This window comes from Euprymna scolopes, chromosome 8 (genome assembly GCF_053919585.1).
Source record: "Euprymna scolopes isolate OS-2025 chromosome 8, ASM5391958v1, whole genome shotgun sequence".
NCBI lineage: Eukaryota > Metazoa > Mollusca > Cephalopoda > Sepiida > Sepiolidae > Euprymna > Euprymna scolopes.
In genome coordinates this window covers 128,067,057-128,089,631 of record NC_136489.1, presented here as the reverse complement: position 1 = coordinate 128,089,631, position 22,575 = coordinate 128,067,057, and the positions used below count along the sequence as shown (strand labels likewise).

Here is a 22,575-nt window from a genome sequence, read left to right as displayed (position 1 = left end):
AAAAATTATTATAGATCAAAATCTATTTGCTTCAGCTATATCCCCAATAGACATAAAGGAAGATTAAGGAAAAATGATGGATTGAGCTTAAGAGGAGAAAACAGAGCTAAAGAGATTGATAGATCAAATGATGTGGATATCTACCTGGACTCTACCAGATGTATTGTTTGATGTGTGTAGAATCTATCTATCTATATATCTGTGAAAGTGTCTGTGTGTGTGTGTACATTTCCCTACGCAATAACTCTGTCAATTTTAAGTCTACAGACTCGAAATACAGGATACTGAGATTTGGGAAAATCGATGTGATCGGTTTTCGACCAGAAATTTTGCAATTAATGGGTCAACGATTTGACCTTTGAGAACTCTACCAAACTCCACCAACAATTTTGTGTCTAAACACTTGATATTTTAGATATAGATTCCTTGGACATGGATCTAACTTGATTTGAGCCCAAAACAATAAATGTTAAGGGGTCATAATAGGGGTCAAAGTTTAAAAAAATCGACTCTTTTTTTTTTTTTTTTTTGCTCAGCATACACCTCAAAACATGCGGGCAACGCCGGGCACCCATGCTAATATATCTATAAAAGTGAAATTGTCTGTGTGTGTGTCTGTGTGTACATTGCTCTACCAAACTGTCAATTTTCAGTCTACAGACTTGAGATTTGACATAAAGGGAATTGAGATTTGGGAAAATCTGTTTAATCAGTTTTCGGCTAGAAATTTGGCTGTCAAGGGGTCAAAGTTCAACGATTTGACCATTGAAAACTCTACCAAACTCCTCTGCCAATTTTTGGCCTAAACACTTGGAATTTTAGATGTAGCTTACTTGGACATGGATCAAACTTTTTTTTATTTGATTTGAGCCCAAAACAAATTTTAAGGGGTCAACATTGGGGTCAAAGTCTTAAAAAAGTTTTTTACCTCTGCGGTCTCTACCAACTTTTCTCTGTGGTAGTTAAGGAAGCCTATTATATAGAAAGGCATTATCGTACATGTGCACACTTTTTAATATATACACATGCATGTAAAGTTATGAACAATACATAGATCCTGAGCAAAGCCAAGCTGAACTGATAGTAATATTAGAAAATCGTCAAAAGTGAAGTTACACTTTGAGGCAAACAAGTCATTACTAAAGATAAAATCAACAGGTTCCATATCTTTTACTAAGCTTGGGAAACCTTCAGATCTGAATATTGTTTGTTATTTAGATGCGATCTATGCTAATTTGGAGGATGGATCTTCACAAGGTGGTTTTATCCTTCTTGTTTATTGCAAGATGAACAGAATGGACCTATGTGCTGGTCATCAAAAGTATTTGACTCTAACAAAAAGTCAATTAGACTCAGAAACTCTTGTGCTTAGTGAAGCAGCTGATGCAACCGGCCACCATGTTTCAAGAGGTATTCAAGACTTACATTGCCTGAAGTTCTTAGGAAAAAAGATAATGCTTCTCTGGTAGAGACTTTAAATTCATCAAATCTTGTGAGTGATCAAAGTGAAAGAAATAAAGTCGAAGAAGGAAATTCAAACTGAATGGATTAAGGGTCGAGAACAGATAGCAGATTGTCTGACAAAGATGAAGGTCTGTTCTGAAATCTTGAGACTTTTTTTTTTTTTTTACATGGGGGTCACCACTTATCAAGGCTCGAAGGCCACTCAGGGATAAGGGTTATTGTGTGTACAGTAATCAATGATGTAGTATTGTAGTAATCATTAGTATTGGAGGTTTTGATAGTGTCTTAAGGGGCGGTTTGTCAGGAGTTTGTTTATGTTGGACTTGAAGATGTCCAAATTGTAGTCAGGTGGGAAACAGGCAAGTGGCAGAGAGTTCCACTGGCGTGCAGTTCTAAGAAAGAAGCTTTGCTCATGGAATCTACGTTTGGATTTAGGCACAGATAGAGAGTGGGGAAAATTATTGACAGTAGTTTCAGCCAGATGGGTGTTTCTCGTGAAAGATTGGCGAGGGGGGGACGAGGGAGTGGAGCTCAGACAAGCACTTGCCATGGAAATAACGATAAAACAAAGACAGGCTCACAACGTCTCTTCTGTGGGAGAGAGGTTGCAGGGAAGAGAAAAGGGCATCCCCACTTGTTGCAATAAAACTGGTTTTATTTTTGACGTTTCTGAATTTTTAGAGGATTGGTTATTCATATTATTTGGATTTCACGGACTACTGTTCTCATCTTGAGTTGGATTTTTCACAATGTTTCGGTCGATATAACCTCCGACCTTCTTCAGGTGCATATTGTCAAACTCTGGAATGTTTCTGCCAAACTCGAGAATTTGGATGGAATTTCGAGTGGAACCCTTTATTTACTTCATGGGGGTCCGTCAGCCATGACTGGATAGGACCTCTATCCAGTCATGGCTGATGGCACAAGAGCATGCTAACCCCTGTAAATTAATTCCATCTTGAGTTCAACAGAAACCTTCCCAGTTTGACAAGATACACTTGAAGAAGGTCGGAGGTTATATTGACTGAAACGTTTCATTTTTGTTTTATTTATTATAGGGAACTGTAGTCTCCACAAAAAAACATCAGCACTGTTAAATTGTGTTTCTTTCTATTAAGATAAGAGTTCTCTTCATTGTGTTATGTATTTATAGTGATATTTCTCTTGCTGTATGTTGTGGAGTATTGATTGTAAAAACAAAGATGGAGATTTTGATAAACGTTACTGTGTCTATGATTGGAATTATATGTAGAGTAAACTTTTATATTAAGAAAGTTGGGAAGCATTGCCAAGGTTGCTGTGAAGAAGGTGGGCTCTCTTTACCGTGCTAGAAAGCTACTTATGCTTGAAAGTATACTGTACCTCTATAAGGCCACCATTCGCCAATGTATGGAGTATTGTTGTCACATTTGGGCTGGTGCATCTGCTACTTGTCTCTCGCTTCTGAACAGGGTTCAAAAGAGTCGCCAACCTGATAGGTCCTGAACTGTCATCTAGGCTTCAGCCTCTGTCCCATTGATGAAATGTTGCATCCCTCTGCCTGTTCTACAAGTACTTTAATGATGAATGCTCTGACGAACTACAAGCACCTGTACCTCCTCGACGTAAATACCCCCGACAAACCCAACAAGCTGGAGATCCCTAGGTGTACTACTCGAATAGTTTCTTCCCCAGAACTGCTAGACTTTGGAACTCCCTTCCGGGATTCTGTTTTCCCAACTGTACTGACATGCAGAAGTTCAAGTATAATGTGAATATACATCTTGCTACTCCTCTCCCTTCATATAATACCCCTACAACTTGTGTCCCTGATAGTAGCCCCCTACTTCAAAGTGGCAATGGGCCTTGTTTGGGGTGAAAATTGATTTAAAAAAAAAGCTACCATGGAATTTCTTGTATGTTATTTTAATTTTATTTAAATTCTTTTCCAGATGTTCCAATGGAGTCTCTTTGTCTTTGAGGGAAAAGACCAATTCCGGTCCTGCAAGATCGTCTAATTCAACTTGTTCAGTTATGAATCAAACAAAAGAGCCAGTTAAAAATGGCTCAACTCACCAAGGAGAGAGTATGGTGCAAAGCAAGGAACAAAAATCAACTCTTTATGTGGTTTTTGTGGCCCTCATTGTTGATTTGTTGGCATTTACTTTGATTTTGCCATTACTGCCATCCATAATGGACTATTATCAAAAAAGAGACCAGGTAATTTTGTTTATGACGCTGTAAAAAACACACCTCGCACTTTTTTGTTTTTCTTTATTATGATATCTTTTACAGACTTATTAAAATTAGCTGAATAATTGGTTGGTCTAGTCCTAAGAATTGAACTTATAAACAGGCACATATCACTCTGTTAATATCTTGAAGTATGTAAGATGACAAGCCATATCCAAACTTTGAGACTCAACATCACTTAACACTAGTTGTTTGCAATTAATTACGCATCCAACAATATGTAAGCTTAAAGTAAATATATAAATTTCAAATGGAGTGGGGAGAAAAACAAGTCAAGTACTATACTTAAAGATACAATATCCATTATTACACTTTTACTATGAAGTAAAGTTTGTCTTTTTATTTCTTTGTCTTACAAAATCAATATTGTATTTTTTTTTTCTTGTGGATTGTTGCTGCATGTTGTTAAGAATAAAACGTAATGCGAGTTAATTCCTTTCAAAAAAATACTTGTGTTGGAATTATTTTCAAATAGCTGCAATCTAAAAAATAAAATAAAATAGGTGATGTAACTCTAAATTCTATATTGCTCCCCCTTTTGATTGAAACAAAAATTATGCAAAATGAACAACCCCCAAATGGTATCTGTCCAGCCACCGATTGTCATGGAAACACTCTAACCTGAATGGGAACAAAAGCATAGAAGACATTGCCAAGGCTGCTGCAAAGAAGGTGGGCTCTCTTTACTATACTAAAAAATCATACCTGAAAATATATCTAGAAGCAACCATTTGCCCATGTCTGGAATATTGTTGCCACATATGAGTTGATGTATCAACCTATATTGGACAGTCTAAAAACGAATCTCCAATCTAATAAATCCTGCATTATCAACCAAGCTCTAAACCTCGTTTCATTGGCACAATATTGCATACCTGACTAACTTCCCTGTAGAGGTAACTTGATGTCAGAGTTTTTTTTTTAATCTAACAGGTTCTTTCCTCTGTCTACTTGACTTTGAAATATCAAAAATCGTTTGACTCTGAGAGAAAAGTGAGAGGATGTATTGACCCATGCCAACTTGTGTCCAAGAACATTGATGGCAACGCAGTAATATATTATTGGGACAACTTGCCAGTTCGGAGTAAGAACAACAATAACATTTTAAGATGAAATTAAATGAATTTAGAAAAACTAGTAAAAAAGATGCATTGTTGAAAACTGAAATTGAATATTTTACAGAATGTTATCTGTATATTGCATCGGTCTGTCTTAAGAGTCAGTGGAATTCTGTGCCTCAGTTTAGTCTGTTACCAAATTCCGATGTCTGCTTTAATATAACTATTCAAGCCTCTCTTGAATTGACAGGCTCTGTTGCAGTTGCCATAGATGTAAATGGTGTCTGATTGCTAGAGCTCTGTTTCAGCCTTCTAACATCTATGCTCTCTTCCCCATTCACCATTCAACCTCTCGCTCCTCTTGGAGAATGTTTTCATAGCACTTCTGGGAAAATCGTTATCATTTTATTAATATAGATATATTTCTCTTTCACTCTCTCAGATATATATATATATATCTTGGAAGTTTTTTTTAACCTTTAAAACTATATAAAAGAACTTAATTAATTTTTATATTTTTTTTACCATTTGTTGGAAAACTATTTAGTCAGTAAGTCATTTAATCGCCTGCAATCACTGCATCAACTTTCTCTCTCGAATTCACAATAGTCCTAATGTTAATTTAAGGGATCATCAGTTGTTTACCATGAAGCACTGTTTCGGGGATTTAAAAACAAAACAGCATATTAAATTATGGCTCCCCAGCAGTGTTTATCAAACACCACCTCCCTTAATCACAAGAACAAAAAAAATGTTCCAGATATTGGATCTAGTTACCTACTCATCATTAATTTGACTAATCTATTCATGTTATAAAAAAATGTCTTCCTTACCTGTGAGATTCGTCTCTGTCTCCAAATTCAAAATGTAAATATTTTTAATTTACCAGCGTTTTTTTTATAAGATTAGGATTAGTCCATTATGCTACTGATCACTCCCTGCTATTATTAGTACTTTATATATTTACATCTTTTATTTATTAAGAATATATAAACGTTATGTATATATTTACTTGCTATATTTAAGTATCTGTCCATCTTTTCAAGTCATAAATAAAATAATGTAAAATTCGATTTTTATGGATGTTCAGAATAAATGCAAACTCCAAACTTTTATTGTAAAAAAAAAAAAAAAAAAAAAAAATCCGCTAATACAAAAAATTTATATCACCACTAAATTCATTGTAAAGTCTTTATCAACAAAATTTGTGTTTGATTTTTTTCATTGCGTTTTTATCTGACCAGGGATGAAATTGAAAATAGACTACAAATATAGTATAGATTCTGAGATTTATATTCATCTGTGCCAGCACTGACTCTTACCAGTTTTATAAAGTGCTAATTTGGACAGTCTTGTCTAAGATTGCAAGCACGATTTATGGATAAATTCAGGGGAGACTACGAGGAACTGTTCAGTAAAGTCCAAATTTTACAAAGTAATTATCCTGTCAACTCTTTTTTTTTTTTATGGAATGGAAACCTGGAATACTGATGTGTGACAACTCCATGACTACATGATGTTTCATAACAGGGAAATATATGGCAAGATATGGTCACAAGTGAATTCAGTAATCAGTGCTGATCAGAGACTCCTAACAAACGGTTCCCCAGTTCGATACAAAACACCTGACGAAGGCCGGATGGCAAAACGGCCGAAACGTTGTGACAATAACAACCAAGATGAGGAAGTCAGTCCGACAATCTCAATCAATGAAAACACCTCATCTCAAAAATACAGACAATTACAGTGCTGATCAGTTTGAAAAAAAAATTTTTTTTTTGTCACCCCAAACAAAGCACAGGACCATTTAGTTGTGAGGGGCTACTATTTGGGACCAGATTTGCAGGGATACTATTTATGGAGTTGGGCAGCGAGATGTCTGTTCATATTACGCTTGAATTTTTGCATGTCGATACAGTCAGGAAAGCAGGGGCATGGGAGGGAATTCCAAAGTGCAGAAGTCCAAGGGAAAAAGCTATTCGAGTAGAAGGTTTTATGGCATCTACAGATCTCTACAGTGTAGGGGTGGGATATTGCTGCTTATCAAGTTTGTTGGCGGTGTTGTTGTCAAAAGGGTGTTAGTGCTCGGAGTTCCTCAGAACACTTGCCATTGAAACACTTGTAAAACGGGCACAAGGATACCAGGTTTCGGTGATGAGATAGAGGTTGGAGTTTATTTGCTAGTTCAGAACCTATTAGGTTGGTGACTATATCTTTGAACCCTGTCTAGGAGCGAGAGACTAGTGGCAGATGCACCAACCCAGATGTGGCAATGCATGGCGAACTGTGGCCTTCTGATCAGTTAAGCTCAAACTGAAATAAAAGGCTAGCAAGTTGATAAGATAAGAAGTGGGGATATTCCATTATGCTTAGATAGGCAATTCCATTCTCTGGGTTCTGATTGGTTGCTAGTCAACAAGTCTTTTATGCTGGAAAGTGTTAATCTGATTTTGCAGGCAGTAACAATGAAATACTAGAAAGTGGAGGCCTATGTTCTATGATGAATGTACGAATTCAGAATAATCTTAGCTGTGTGGAATGTATGGAGAGAAAAGAACTCAAACGACTAGCAAGATAACTGATGTACTCTCGTCTGTCAATGAGGCTACACACCAAAATGATGAAATAAAAGACCTGAAGTCAAGATGGCGGCAGTCAAGTTCAGGAGAACCGGACTGAATGGATCAGAATTTATAATGTTGTTCGAATGCACACAAGAGTCCAGTTTTATTTGATTACAAGCTATTTTGACCAGAAAAATAAAGTTGCTGCGACCGAGATGAAAATTGAAATCATTGAAAAAGATTAAACGAGTTGCATCGAAATTCGAAAGCGTCAAAAATTAAAATGATTCGCATAGAAATTTGAAAGCGTCGAAAGTTAAAAATTAAAATGATTCGCATAGAAATTTGAAAGTGTCAAGAGAATGTTGAATGGCACGCGTTGAATTTTAAAAATTGAAAGCGTTGAAAAATGGAAAGATTAAAATGATTTGCGTTGAACTTTAAAAATTTAAAGTGTTAAGAAAGGGAAAACTGAAAAGAGTTGCATCGAGATTTGAAATATAATATTTTGACTTATAATGGGGTATGATCCTGCACAGTCGGGAGATTCTATTTATAAACGATGTTGCTAGAAATTGACGAATCAAATTAATTCACGTTCCGCTACCAATCAATCAGAAACGAGAATTGCCCCATAAAAATTAAACCTTTTCTGTAGCAACTTCGCATATATTTTCTTTGTGTCAACATGGAAAGAATCTTTTGCTCGTAGGCTTCCAACTCAAGAACTGTCTACTGCAAACCAATCATCTTCAGGACTTGTGTAGAACAACTAACCATTGGAAACTGTTCTGAAACTAAACATGGCTTACAACTCTAGAGAAAAGATTAAATGAGTCGTGCCAAACTGAAAAAATGGAAAGCATTGTGGGCTAGCTGTGACTAGCCAAGTAGTGTGGGCTAGGGAAGAGACTAGCAGGGATCAAGGAGATGATCTTTAAGGATCAGGGGGCGATGTAGTTTGATATCGATGAGGCCACACACCAAAAATGACGTAATAAAAGACCCGAAGTCAAGATGGTGACAGTCGAGTTCAGGAGAACCAGACTGAACGGATCAGAATTTATAATGTTGTTCAAATGCTGGCAAGAGTCTAGTTTTATTTGATTACAGTGATCAGATGACCGAGACAAATATTCAAATACAGTGAAAAGAATCTTGGAAAAGGAATATAGCGATTGGCAATATCATGCAAAAAATAGTAACAGGTGGATATCACTGGAACTACTTTCTATGCACAAAGAATGTAACCCATTATTGTAGGAACACATAGGACACCGTAGAACTCTTCACTAAGGGCTGTGTTTTATGTATATGCGTTAATAAACTGGGAAATTTACACAATGATTGTTACTATTTACCACATAAGCACATTACAGTGGAGAAGTATGATTACAGTATGGCGGCCTTCCTGAAACAGTTATCACTTTGATGGAGGACATCTGATAACAGTGGTACCAAATTTGGTCACAATCTAGAGCAAGAGTCCGAAAACTAAGGATGATGAAAAAAATACCAAAGTACCAACATGAGAGATTATTTGTTTATCAAATTTTTTTTATTTTTCCAAATTTTCTTTGAGAAAAAAAAAATTATTTTCTGGTTTTAAATGTTTTTTTTTTTTTTTTTTAATTTACATCGTGAATTTATTGTTCTCTTTTTTAATTCCTACATTCTATTCATTATCTTGTGTTGCAAACATTTATTTTAGGACACAATGTATTCAGGCATTGCCAGCAGTGTACATGACTTCCAGGACTTTATAGGCGTTCCTCATACAGATCGATGGAATGCTGTGTTATTTGGAGGTAAGTCTACATTCTATTAAGAATATTTGTTCATCATGATTTTTTTTTTTTTTTTGTATAGGTTGGTCATAAAAGTCTATATTGAATTAAAAGAAAACCACTGTCAGATGATTTATCAAATCCATTGCCAACGTCGCTGGAAAAATGGTAGGATCCTTCTTCCGCTCCAGTAGATATCTCCCTCCTGATGCAATTCTCTATCTATATAAATGCCAGGTACGGCCAATGGAGTAGTTGCCACATCTGGGCATATCCTGCCTTGACAGTTAAAAATAGACTTCATAGCTTAGTGGGGAATGCCCTTTTCTCTTTCTCTGCAATCTCTTTCCCACAGAAGAGACATTGGGAACCTGTCTCTGCTTTATCGCTATTTCTATGGCAAGTGCTCATCTGAGCTCCAATCTATGGTCCCTCCCCTCACCAAACTTTCACGAAAAACACTCGTCTAGCCAAAACCACTATCAATGATTTCCCACATTCTTTATCTGTGCCTAAACTTAAATGTAGATTCCATGAACAAAGCTTATTTCTTAGAACTGCATGCCTATGGAACTCTCTTCCGATTGCCTGCTTTCCAGCTGAATACAATCTGATTATCTTCAAGTCCAATATAAACAAGTTCTTGATGAATCGTTTCCCTAAGTAATCCAATTTACAAAATTTCCACTACTTATGTTTACTACACTATAATCACATTGGCTAAGGTATACCTATTAACCCTTATCCTCAAGTGGCCCCCGGTCCTTGATAAGTAGTTTTTCCTGTGTAAAAAAATAAATAAATAAATAAAAAATAATCTGTGTTATAGAAATTGATATCTTAACAGCACATACAAGTTTTAAATGAATTTAAATGCACTAAATTTCCTTTGATTCTATCTAAAGTCACTGAAAGTGATTTTCAGTTTTGTCATAAAATAGATTGTAAAGAAACAATTTATTTTTTTTTTTTTTTTTGTAAGTTAAAGCATTTATCTAATTTTTTACTGGTATTTTTAAGATTTAGAATAGAAAATAAATAAAAAGGAAAAAGGAAGTTGCTACTTTACAGAACACTGTTGCTCTGACAATTTGTTTAATTACTTGCCCTCCCTCATATTGGAAATGTTTTTTTAACTGTACTTTCAAGTCCGAAATTCTAAACATAATATTTAAGTCTTATATAGACTTAGTCATTTGAAAACTAAGGTCAATAGGCACCTTCTTGAGTTGTAAGTCATGTTTAGTTTCAGAACAGTTTCCGATGGGTAGTTATTCTATACGAGTCCTGGAGATGACAAGTTCTCAGTAGACAGCTGTTCTGTACAGGTTCCGGACTTTATAATTTTGTAGCCAAAGAACAAAAGATTCTTCCCGTGTTGACAGGAAGAAAACATATGCAAGGTTGCTAAAAAGAAGGTTTAATTTTTATGGAGCAATTCTGGTTTCTGATTGGTTGGTAGCAGAACGTGAATTAATTTGATTCGTCAGTTCCTAGCAGCAGCGTATATAAATGGAATCTCCCAACTCTGAGGGACCATACCCCATTATAAGCCAAAAATATCGCAATACACCTTTGCTATAATCATCTCTTGTTCTTGTTAGCTGCTTACATAAGGTGGCTTCACACCTTGTCAGGAGCGATTTCCATAAAAATACTTCATAAAATAATATACCACATTTTCTTACATAAATATGTTCATTTAAGTATTTTCTTTCAAAATACATTCTTCCTTTATGAGGGTTGGTGGTGTACTCTTAAACAAACTATAAGAACAAGCATACAGTATCGAAATTATTATCATTATTTCCAGTGAAGGTCACTTCAATATATAAAATCGTTACAAAGACAAAAGCAACAACAACAAAAAAATGAAAAGAGAAAAAAACTTGGTGGATAGAAACAAACGAACAGTTTTATTAAAAAAAGAAACTTAGAGCGAAAAGTTCACGACTTTCTGCCGCTAAGATTTTGCTCTCAGCTACAAAGAAACTCCTTTGTGTGGTAACATTTGCGGAAGAAAGACTGGTTCAGTAGGCTTTTTATTTATTTATTTATTTTTTTAATGTTCCGAGGGTGTTCTGTTTGTGAGGAATTTATTTCCTGATTTTACTGAAGGGATAACCTGTAAAAACAATACACAGTTCTTCATATTTTAACGTTCACTGAAGAGGCTAGAAGTCCAATAATAATTAAAAAAAAAAAAAAAAAAAGTCTTTGTTCATTTTTTCAGTCTGGTCAAAATATATTCTTTTCTACTTGACTTAGAAAAACTGCAGCTTGAGACGTGTCCGTTTTCTTGAGGCCTTAGAAGAAAATATCTAATAATAAACACCTATTTCAATCTTTCCTAGTGAGAATATTTCTTACGTGTGTGTTCTCTCCACCAAGCTAGTATTTTTCCAACAAATTCAAATGTAAGTCCTCGACAGATTTCTTGGATTTCCTTGAAGTAGATTTCCCCCAGTGAGATACGACTACGTCAGGTAACTTAGACGAGTTCACTTCAACACTTTACAAATATCCATTTCCGTCAAGTCTGAACTCCAAACTGCTAACTTCGGCTTTGAATTTTATTACAAAATGAGGGAATGTGCAAATCAATCAACAAGGAGAAATTAGTCACATGACCAACAACATCAGCAGTATGCAAACTCGGTTTCAGTTATTGAATGACGATACGAAGACAAACAGTACAAAATATAGATGGTGATTCTATATTCATCAGCCGGCTGATTGATGACTCAGGAATTCAAGCTTGTATGACTACACGGTCCCCTCCCTTCGTCTCTAAGTCACTGACCAACTCTTCTCTCTAACTGACTCCATCACTGTGACTGTGATTGTGTGATCGTCTCTAACTTCGAACCCTGTCTCAATATATTGAGAATCTCCTTTCTTTATGCGAGAAGTATGGTCAACCAATGTGACTTTATCACATTTCAATTTACCCGTGCCCTTTGCATATGTATCTCACACATCTCATAAACAAAAATCCGTAAATTAAATTGCATCATTTAACCTAGTAGTTACATAACATTCAACTTTATATTTGTCCATTCTTTTAACTGACATTCTTAATATCCAGTTATTTCTAAAAGTATGGACAATCGTTCTATCTCTGACATAAATAATATTTAGTTATTTTAACACTTGCCTACTGGGTTCGATTCTAGCCTTTTCCTAATATTTTCAAACTTTCTAGTTTTGCTTTCTTATTTACTGGGGTCTGTCCCTTTTGTTATACTTCTCCTTAATTAGCCATAGTGATTTCTCTCAAGTTAGTAAATATGTGCTGAAATACAAAAAGATGGGTGTTTTTTTCAGTATTTTCTAATGTAATGGGGTTGTGCTAAGACTCATTGTGATAAAGTGTGTGTGAGAGAGTTATCATCTTTTTGACATCTACTATTTGAAATTTTTTTCTGTCACAGACTAACCTAAGTTACAATTTATTGGCAAAACAATCTTCAGTGTACAGCATTTGTTTATGAAGCTATACTGACCAATCAAATAGTGGAAAATCTCTTTATTTTATGTTTTTAAAGAACAAAATAGTGTCAGTTTGTAAACTTTATCGGGGAATATCTCTTTACGTTTTTTCTTGAATATCCATTTCTGAGTTGTACCATAATCCTAAAGAATAACATTTAATAACTTCCACTTTTAGCTAAAAGCAAAACCTCATGCTAATAAACTAATTAAGAATATTATCAACTAACTGTCCTTACTCGGCGTTGCCCATTAATCTTCTAGTACCCACCAAATTCTTTCCACAAAGGTTCAATTGTAGTATAGAACTGTTGTAATACCTCACCTATTTTGTCCAAAATTAAGACATTATAGCCAGCAGTGAGTAAAACATTGAATACAAGTTGCTATAAGAGTATTACCAACTAGTTTTCTACAATGTTAAATTTATAAATTACAGAAAATTAGAACAAATAAAATAGAATTCTTTTCAAACATTACTCAGTCTCAAAATTGAGGAATATTTTAGCATGTATTTTGTATGATTCAAAATCTATAGAGGAAAACCGTAAGGCAAACAAACATTGATAAACTCTGCTTTAGTGTGATAACAGGTGTCATGGATTTGATATTTCCATTAACTGAATAAAATAGATTTCTTTTCTAAAACTGCAAAAAGTTTGCCAGCAATTTGCTCCATTTTCTTGTATGTAAATTTTTTTTTCTTTTTGGATATAAAAAGTTTCGATGTTCATTTGTAAAAAAAAAAAAAATTATTTGTTTAACCGTTTTTATTTATGTTATTACAAATTTATTTTAACTTTCAGGTTTTATTGGATCTTTATTTTCCATTCTTCAGTTTCTTGCTTGTCCAGTTATTGGCATGGCATCTGATGTTTATGGACGAAAACCAATACTCCTTATTTCATTGGTAAAGTATAGTACACTTGTGCTTCTCTCTCTCTCTCTCTCTCTCTCTCTCTCTCTCTCTCTGTCTCACTATTTTATTGATATGCTAAACATTACTGTCTCTGCTGGGGATACTCTGGTTGTATCCCAATAAAAACATTCAGTACAACAAATAACCAGCTTATAAAACCGCCCAGAAATGTTTTGAAAAGGGAAACTTAATGATCATTACGTTTTTAATGGGACTGATGAGATCAAGCTGAAATTTTTATAATTCCAGAGTGACCAGATGAACAAAAACCTGGGTATCTGCAATAAAAACAGTAATGTGCATTATTTAAATAAAATAATTAATATTAGTTTTAGTATAACTTAAGATTGATTAACTTTGATTTATTTTCTATTAACTTGTAAAACATGCTATATATATATATATATTAGTGATGGGATATTCCAAAATTTTCCCGATTCCAATACAGTTACTGATTCTATTCTAAATTCCCACTTCTAATAGAATTACCGATTTTAAAATCTTTAAATGAAGTTGTAGAGTTAGATTTTAATAATTTTATTTTCAGATTAATATCAAAACTTATGTATTATATGCATATATTTTCTCAAACATAAAACACTTTTGAGATGGTCTATACATATAAATTCAGTTTAAAATTAATAAATATTTGTTTTATTTTTAGTACCAGCGTTGGGAAATTACATTTAAAAAAAACCCAAAAATTAAACAATTAAAGGAATCGTTTTCAGCATCAGAAAATAGGCACTAATCTTTCCAATACCAATTCCGATACCTCTAAAAGGTCTGATCTTTCCGATTAATCGCCCCAATACTAATATATTAACAAAGACGGCAATCTGATGCAAATACACCATGTGAGTTCTTCTTCTTTTTACCACATCATATGGTCATGCATTTTTCTTTCTAAAAAAAAATTGTCTTTTCTGATGAGTATATGTAAGAAAAAAAAATTCAATGTTAACATATATTAATATTGATTGTTTCACGTAAACAAAACAGATCTGTAAACAGTGTACCAAAGATATGTTGAAAGAATGATTTTTAAAACAAATAAAAAAACCTTGGAACGTGGAATATATCAAAATTGTTATTCATGCATATATATATATATATATATATATATAATTGAGCATATTGGGAAGTGATACACGATATACCATTGGAATATTAAGAGATGCTCTTTGTGTAAACAAACCGAGCTTAGGTATTCGGATGATGTCAAAACATCGTTAATTCACTGCCCACACAGCAGCTGCTGGTTGGCGTAATGCCTTAACTGTCATACGGGTGGTCGGGTTTCGATCCTGGCTTGAGGTAGTTGCCTGTCTAGCCGCACTGATGAGTTGTGATACAGCAAAACAGTACCGTATTTGGATAACTATATATATATATATGTGTGTGTGTGGATAAAAAATCAATATGAAAAATATATAAATGTTTATCTTTTCTGTATTTATTTCCTATTTGTTGACATGTAGGAAAACAAAGTCTTCCAAAAAAAAAAAAAAAAGAAATTACTTTCTTCAAAAACACATAATTTTCGACCGATCCTTCAGTCTTCTACAGTGTGAATGATAGAAACACAAGTGCAGGGCGGGCAGGGCGGGCAGGGCTAACAGCAGGAAAAGAACGGGTATAGTCAATATTTTTGACTTGGAATATGCAGCAACTTGTATGGTCTTTATTCAAAACCAAGTCTTTCATAAAATGTTGAAGTGGACTCCCATGCACCTCTACGTACACACTCGCATATATGAATATACATGCATGTACACCCGTACATTAACACACATGCTTCTACACATACCTTTACACACACACAATATGCACACACACGTTTATAGACATACGTACATATATGCATAGAATGATGAACAGATATAGACAGATAAGCGGAAAGTACTGGCCAAAAACTAGTGATTCCTGTTGGAATCATAAATTTATTATGGTTCTAGGTCTGGGACAGGGTGAAAGGATAATGTCTTCTTTGCTGGATTTTATATATGCATACGGTTGCGTTTACTTTGTTTTCTTGAGTTAATTTTATTTGCATCCAATCCATATCTGAACCCATACGTTCAGGCACATACACACACACTCATACTTGTAAGTACATATGTATATGCACACATACCGCACACACATGCATACACCCACATATATACATAAATGCGCATATATATATACGTACATACTCGCATGCTGATGCATGTAAATGTACATGCACACACACACACACACACATATATATATATATATATCCACATATGTGTATATATAGAGAAAACCAACCCCCAAAAATCAAAACAAAACCGAATTAAGACAGAATATTGAACAATAAAACATAATAAAATTTATTTATTTAAACCGCTTGCCATAGATTTCAATGTCTAGAATTAATTGATGTATACACACATATATTGTTTTTTTTTTTTTTTTTTTTTTTTTTTTTTTTTTAAAAGTAAACCTTTTTATTTTCATTTTTATTTACTTCATTCTACTTTTGTTCAAACATAATAAAATATCAGCAAAAACCTTTTTAGATTTTTGGCTATTCGATATCTAAAGTTTCTCTGTCTGCCTGTGTGTCCATACGTATCTCCCTATCTCTCTTCTCCCACACACATCCACACTCGTATATACACATATATATATACAACTACATGCATGACAATTGTTTCGTCTTTACAGATGTTAGTCATCCCAATACTCCCCACCAATCTCATCGTAATTATCAGGTTAATTGTCAGCGATACCCAAATACCATCCATGGGCCCGAAGATGATTTTTCAGGCCAGCATTTGACTTGCATAGTCTACCGCACGCATGGCAGACAAAGTTGTGTGTTGAAACTTGTTTCACTTCTGGCTTTGTTTTTTGCTCACTCTGTTCATGGCATGTTTTTTTGTGGTTAATGTAAGTCGCTTTTGAGAGGAGCACGTGATTACAAGCCTCACATTTCCAATTGTTCAAATCTGACACATTGCCTTTCCAACGGTTTCTCTCGAGTTCAGCATGATCGATTCTTTCCCTAGCAAAAATTTCAGATCCCCACTCTAACTAGCATCCTCCATTCGGGCCAGCATTTTCCAGAGTCTCCTAATTCTGAACAGGAATCTTGAAAGCTTTAAGATCGTCTTTTATGCAATCCTTGAAGCACTTCTTTGGTCGATGTTGAGGACGTTTCCAGTCTTAAGCTCGCCGTAAAACGGCTACTCAAGCAGCCTCACATCCTCCATCCGAACAACATGACCTACCCAGCGCAACCGGTTCCTCATCATCATTGCTCCAATGCTCAAACACTCAGCCTTCCCGAGAATATCCATGTCAGATGTCAGTGATTGCCATTTCACATTTAGAATTCTCCTGAGGCATCTCTGATGGAATCTCGAATTGCTTCAAGTGCTGTCGTTGTGTTGTCCAACATTCAGATGAGTAAAGCAAAGTAGAAAGTACACAGGTCGAGTAAACACTGATCCTGGTTTTAACAGAGATGCCATGATTACACCACAGCCGCTTTCCTAGTGTTCCAAATGCAATACTGGTCCTCTGGATGTGAAGATGTATCTCCGCATTCAGAGAGCCATCTCTGGAGATTGTGCTACCCAAGTACACAAATGTGTCCACAGCATCCAGCCTACTTTCCCCTACATAGATGTTTGGTTCAATGTATGGAGCACCAGGTGCAGGGGGGGGGACATCACTTTCGTCTTAATGCTGATAGTTAAGCCAAAGGCGTCACATGCTGCTGAAAAACAATTCACTAAATACATACATACCTACAAAAAATGACAAAGATAAGGGAAAAGCATTTTTAAATTAGAAGCTATTACGATAATTGGAAGCTCAGTATGGTGGTTGGAAGCAATCAGAGATTAAGAACAATTAATGCCGCAAGTAAATCTCAGATCTATTGCAATGCTTAAACAAGGAGGTAAATAATAATAATGATGATGATAATACTAAACCTTATGCAGTATATTTTCAAAGAGGCGTACATGACCGTCTGGTATTTTTAATATTTCTAATATATATATATATATATATATATATATATATATACCTTTTTTCCGGAAAGGTATATATTATATTAACAGAAAGTTAGTTCTTATTTTAGTCCATCTGTTTCTTGACATGCTAAAAACTGGCGGAAAAAGGGTGTATATATATATATTCTCTTAACCTTACTTTTCCACCCGATTTTAATTTTATTTTATTTTATCAACATAAAAATTAGTAACCACTTTTTCTTTATTTAAAAAAAAAAATATTTCCAGGAATATTTACCTTAATACAAAAATGCTAGTTTATTTTGGTGTCTTTACCTTCAACCCCACATTTTTTTTTTTGCTGATGAGACTTTATTTAAATATAAAAATCTTTTTATCACATTATTATTCAAGACATACTGTCTATTTCAATAAAACATCGTTTCCGAAACGATCGTACAAACTATTGATTTGTTTGTGTTTTTTTTTTCCTTTTGAAACTGATTTTCAATTAAAAAATTATTAATTATTTTACTCTATATTAAAATAACTCTAGGATATCTATACCTATCGAGCTTATTATATATCTACATTACAACGAGCATTGTTTTTCTTTTAATAGTATTAATATATTTACTAATACATTAAAATAAACTCTGCTTTTTAGACTCTAGGTCTAATTCCCTCAAAATTATATATATATATATATATATATATATATATATATATATATATAAATAAAACCGTAGACTTTATTTAAAATAGTAAGGAATATTTATACAGTTTTTTTAAAGACAATAGCTTTTGGTGAAAAAGGCATAAAACCATGTGTGTGCGTGTGTGTTGTTGATTTCTGCCAATTATGTGTGGACTGAAATTAAATATTTTCTTTAATGTTGTTACCAAGGTCATTTATGGATTGTAGAGTTTGTTTGTTCATGATTTTGCGGTGTTTGGCTTACCTCAATAAGGCTGGATAGTATGCAAAAGTTCATTTTATTATTGGGCCTTAATAAGTGATTCTCTTAACAAAACAAAACAAAAAAAACACTAAATATTTGGAGACATAAAGAAGTTGAAGCATAAAACCTTTTACTAAAATGACCAGATTCGGTGTTATAACCTGAAAAGGGACGATATTCCATAAAACAAAAGAAATTAAATTCCGAAACTTGACCTCGTACACTTTTCATCAAAATTAGTATCCTACTTACTTATATCAACCCCCCCCTCAGGAGTCCTCTTGTTTCACTCATCACACCTGGTATTTGCAAACAGTCACCCGTCTATTTACTGATCAGACTCAACGTTATTTACAAGTGCATAAGCGACAAATAGTCATATATCCTCTTAATCTCTGCTCTCTTTACCTTACAGATTGGTGTGGCTCTCTCTTATTTGGTCTGGTCATTTTCCAAGACTTTCTCCCTGTTTGTGTTTGCACGCATTCTTGGTGGTGTGAGCAAAGGAAATGTCGGCATCACTACCGCCATTGTGACTGACGTGTCTTCCGCTGAGAAACGAGGTAGAGAAATGGTAAGATATATTTGTTTTATTTTACTTGACATTTAAAGAAAAAAACTAATTTACAAAACCATCTTTAAAGGACAACCCTGACCTCAGTCAATTGTGTGGTAGTTAAAATATGAAAACTATTTGTTTTACTATGTTTCTGAATTTTTGAGTTGAAGATTAATGTTCCTATTTACTTGCCTCCCCACGAGGGCAGAGTTAGATACAACGTCGGTTTTTAATGTAGGGAAAATCCAGCTCCCCCCAAAAAGAGCACTCTGGATAAGAATACAAGTAAAAAAAATTGTCTCCGTCGTGAAGGATTTCTCCTCCACTGACCGAGGACAGAAAAGGTGAAGTGTAGTATCAGAACAGATACAACACTGATCTTGGTCCGAAGGCCAACTTGATTAATGAGGTATTTAGTTCTCTCCCACTGCTAGAACTGTGACACTAGAGTCAGAAGATGGGATTGAGAAGTCAGCGCCCCTGAGGAGGGGCACTCTGACCTGCAAAAAGTGCCTGGGCAGCGCCGTCAGCATTCCCCGGTGAGCGCGCCTCAGGTGATTAGCAATAAACTAAAAAAAAAAAAAACCTTCTCAAAGAGAGAAGGCAAAAACTGGGAGGGTGGACCTCCTAGAACTACACAATTTAACACCCACTACAAAATCAACAGGAACCAGTTCATTACAGGAATGGTGTAATCTTTGCTAATTTGGGAGCCAACGATTGACAAAAAAAAAATGCTGATTTTTTTTTTTTTTTTTTTTTTAATGTAAAACAAATACTCATATGATTTTGATTCTTCAGACTACTGTTCCTATCTTGAGTGCTATTTTCACAAAGTTTCAGCTTGTGGCATAGTTGATAAAATACTTGGTAAAATTCAGTTGTAAATTACACTCTTCTAGCTGTTGAAAGGTTCAATCCTCAGTGCAGATAATACTCAAAATACAATTGAAAATTACTTAGGACTTCTACTCAGTCATACAAATACTTTTAATTCCTAACTGTAAATCGAACGGATAGCATAATACTTAGTTCGCTACACCTTAAAGAAATTGTCCATTCAAAATATCAGCCAGATCGGCTCAGTAATTTCCGAGACAGGCGAGATATAAGAGAAAAGAAATTGCAAATGTAAGTTGAAATTTACAATCAAATTTATTTTTCGACTGAATACTCCAAAAAGCAATTTTCAAAGTCCTTATTCCGCAGAGTTTCAAAGAATGCTATTCTTACTATTCTTCTCATCAGAGAACAGAACGAAATCAGCAAATTATATTTGTCGCAATGATAGAATTTGCTGGTTATGACATTAAATGAAACTACAATTTATTATAGTCATAAATTGCAAAAATGTACATGTCCTTTAAAAATAAATAATTGAAAAAAATGTAGATGTAAAAAAAATAATAAAAACGAACCGAGAATTGCAACTTGCATGAAGACTCTTTCAACGGTGATCCAAAGGTGAAAATAAATCTTTAGAAAGAATCAAGTCCAAATTTAAATCCAATTGATTAGAATTGGTCCGGTTGGAAAATTTTCAATGCAGCTGAAATTATGGAAATTGTTTTTGCCAATAGGGCAGTAGCTCAAGATAGTTTGATCCACAGTCGAGTGGATTCGAGAAATTAGATGCATAGAAAAACCAACATGTATTCCCCCATGGCTGGCTTAATTAGAAATGACGATTTCAGACTAAATTTAAAAAATTAAGGTCAACCTAAAAAGATTTCAACATGTGCATGTTTCAATCATTACAACGGGAAATGGTCTAAACAGACTGAAAACAATTCTTTCTATAAAGTGTTACAAGTTGAATGCCGATATTAAAAGGGTGGGGTGAGGGTAAAGATTAGAATGATTTAAGCGTGGCGAAATCTTAGCTTACTGGTAATTATAAGGCTGTCAAATAGTAATGATGATGATGGCAATAATGATAATAATGATGATGATGAAAGTAATGTAATACTAATAGAATTAATAATGTTAATGATAATGTTATTACTAATGATACCAATAATAATAATAATAATAATAATAATAATAATGTCAATAGTCATCTGTAATAAAAAAAATAATTACAGTAAAAACAATCATAACCATATTAGTACTGATAGTAACAAATTTAGTAATAATAATAATAATAATAATAATAATAAATAACAATAAAAATAATAATAATAATAATAATAATAAATAACAATAAAAATGGTGATGATAATAAGTTATAAAAATACTACTGCTAAAAATAATAAAAATAGTAATATACATAATAACATCGATAATGATAAAAAGGCGACAAAGGATATATATATATATATATATATATATATATATATTTTGTGTACAGAAAGTTGTTAGTTGAGACAGATCATTGGTACCGTCGGTTTCAAGCCCGATAATAAGGCCCGTTTAAGGTATCCTTATCAAGCTCTCTTCAGCCAATATTCGAATAGAGACGAATATTGGCTGAAGAGAGCTTGATAAGGATACCTTAAACGGGCCTTATTATCGGGCTTGAAACCGACGGTACCAATACTCTGTCTCAACTAACAACTTTCTGTACACAAAATATAAATACGCTCTTACAATTTGGATTTTCCTTTTAATTGAGCACTCTGCTGGAATTCTTTTTCCCCCAAAAACTAATCATATATATATATATATATATATAATTAGGGCTATAACAACAGCATATTCTTTTCGAGTGTGTATCCCTTGATATCTTATGTTTTATGTAGAGTGATGTGATTCTCGGTTGATTAACTGCTGTGTCTAAGTGTGTCGGATATATACTCGAGAGTCAAAATAATGAAAAGAATTTCTGTTGTCATAGCCTTAATAATACATACATAAGTTGGAGGTTACATTGATTGAAATATTGTGAAAAGATGCGAATGATAGTCCAAAGAATCGAATATATATATATTTTTTTTTCGACATATAGTACTTGATTGATTAAATATTATACAGGGACTAGATTACTTATGGCATATTTGTTTAATATTTGTTATATATATCGTTAAATATTTGGAAATTCAAAATGTTTACAGAAATATTTGTCAATTCCAAGTTTGAGTTTGGAAACATTCATGACCAGTATTATATAGCCATAATATATTTCTTCCATATAAGTTGGCTTAGATTTCACCGATTTTGATGACAATAAAAGTATGGGATAGTGGAACATTTGTTGATCCTCATTCAATCTTGAACAGCGTCGAGCCTCCCTGCTAATAATATATATATGGTGGAAGTCAAAGAGAATTAGAAATTCTTTAAAAGGAGTTATTAGGATAATGCAAAACTCACCACTTGAGGTGGAGCTTACATAGAAGAGAAAGAATAAAAAAATCGGCAATATAAAAATATATATTAATGCATATAAATTTAATCGTTGATTCAATAGAAAGATTATATCAATCGGCTATAAAATACCGATGTATAAAGAGCATCTTTATCCTACACCCCCAATTGATGTAATCTCTTTTGAATCAATGATTAATATGCATTAGTATCTATTTTTATATTGTCGTTCTTTTATTC

At 33.9% G+C, this 22,575-nt stretch overlaps 1 protein-coding gene across 1 annotated transcript in view; it reads left to right on the top strand.

The window, feature by feature from the left end:
- Positions 1-22,575, top strand: part of LOC145283766 (solute carrier family 75 member 1-like) — a 115,869-nt gene that overhangs the window by 38,761 nt on the left and 54,533 nt on the right. The window contains exons 2-5 of the mRNA XM_080132822.1: positions 3,396-3,663; positions 9,030-9,126; positions 13,404-13,507; positions 18,886-19,044. Of these exons, the coding sequence (XP_079988948.1) occupies positions 3,478-3,663; positions 9,030-9,126; positions 13,404-13,507; positions 18,886-19,044 (546 nt within the window). The 5' untranslated portion in view covers positions 3,396-3,477. The remainder of the gene's footprint in view (positions 1-3,395; positions 3,664-9,029; positions 9,127-13,403; positions 13,508-18,885; positions 19,045-22,575) is intronic.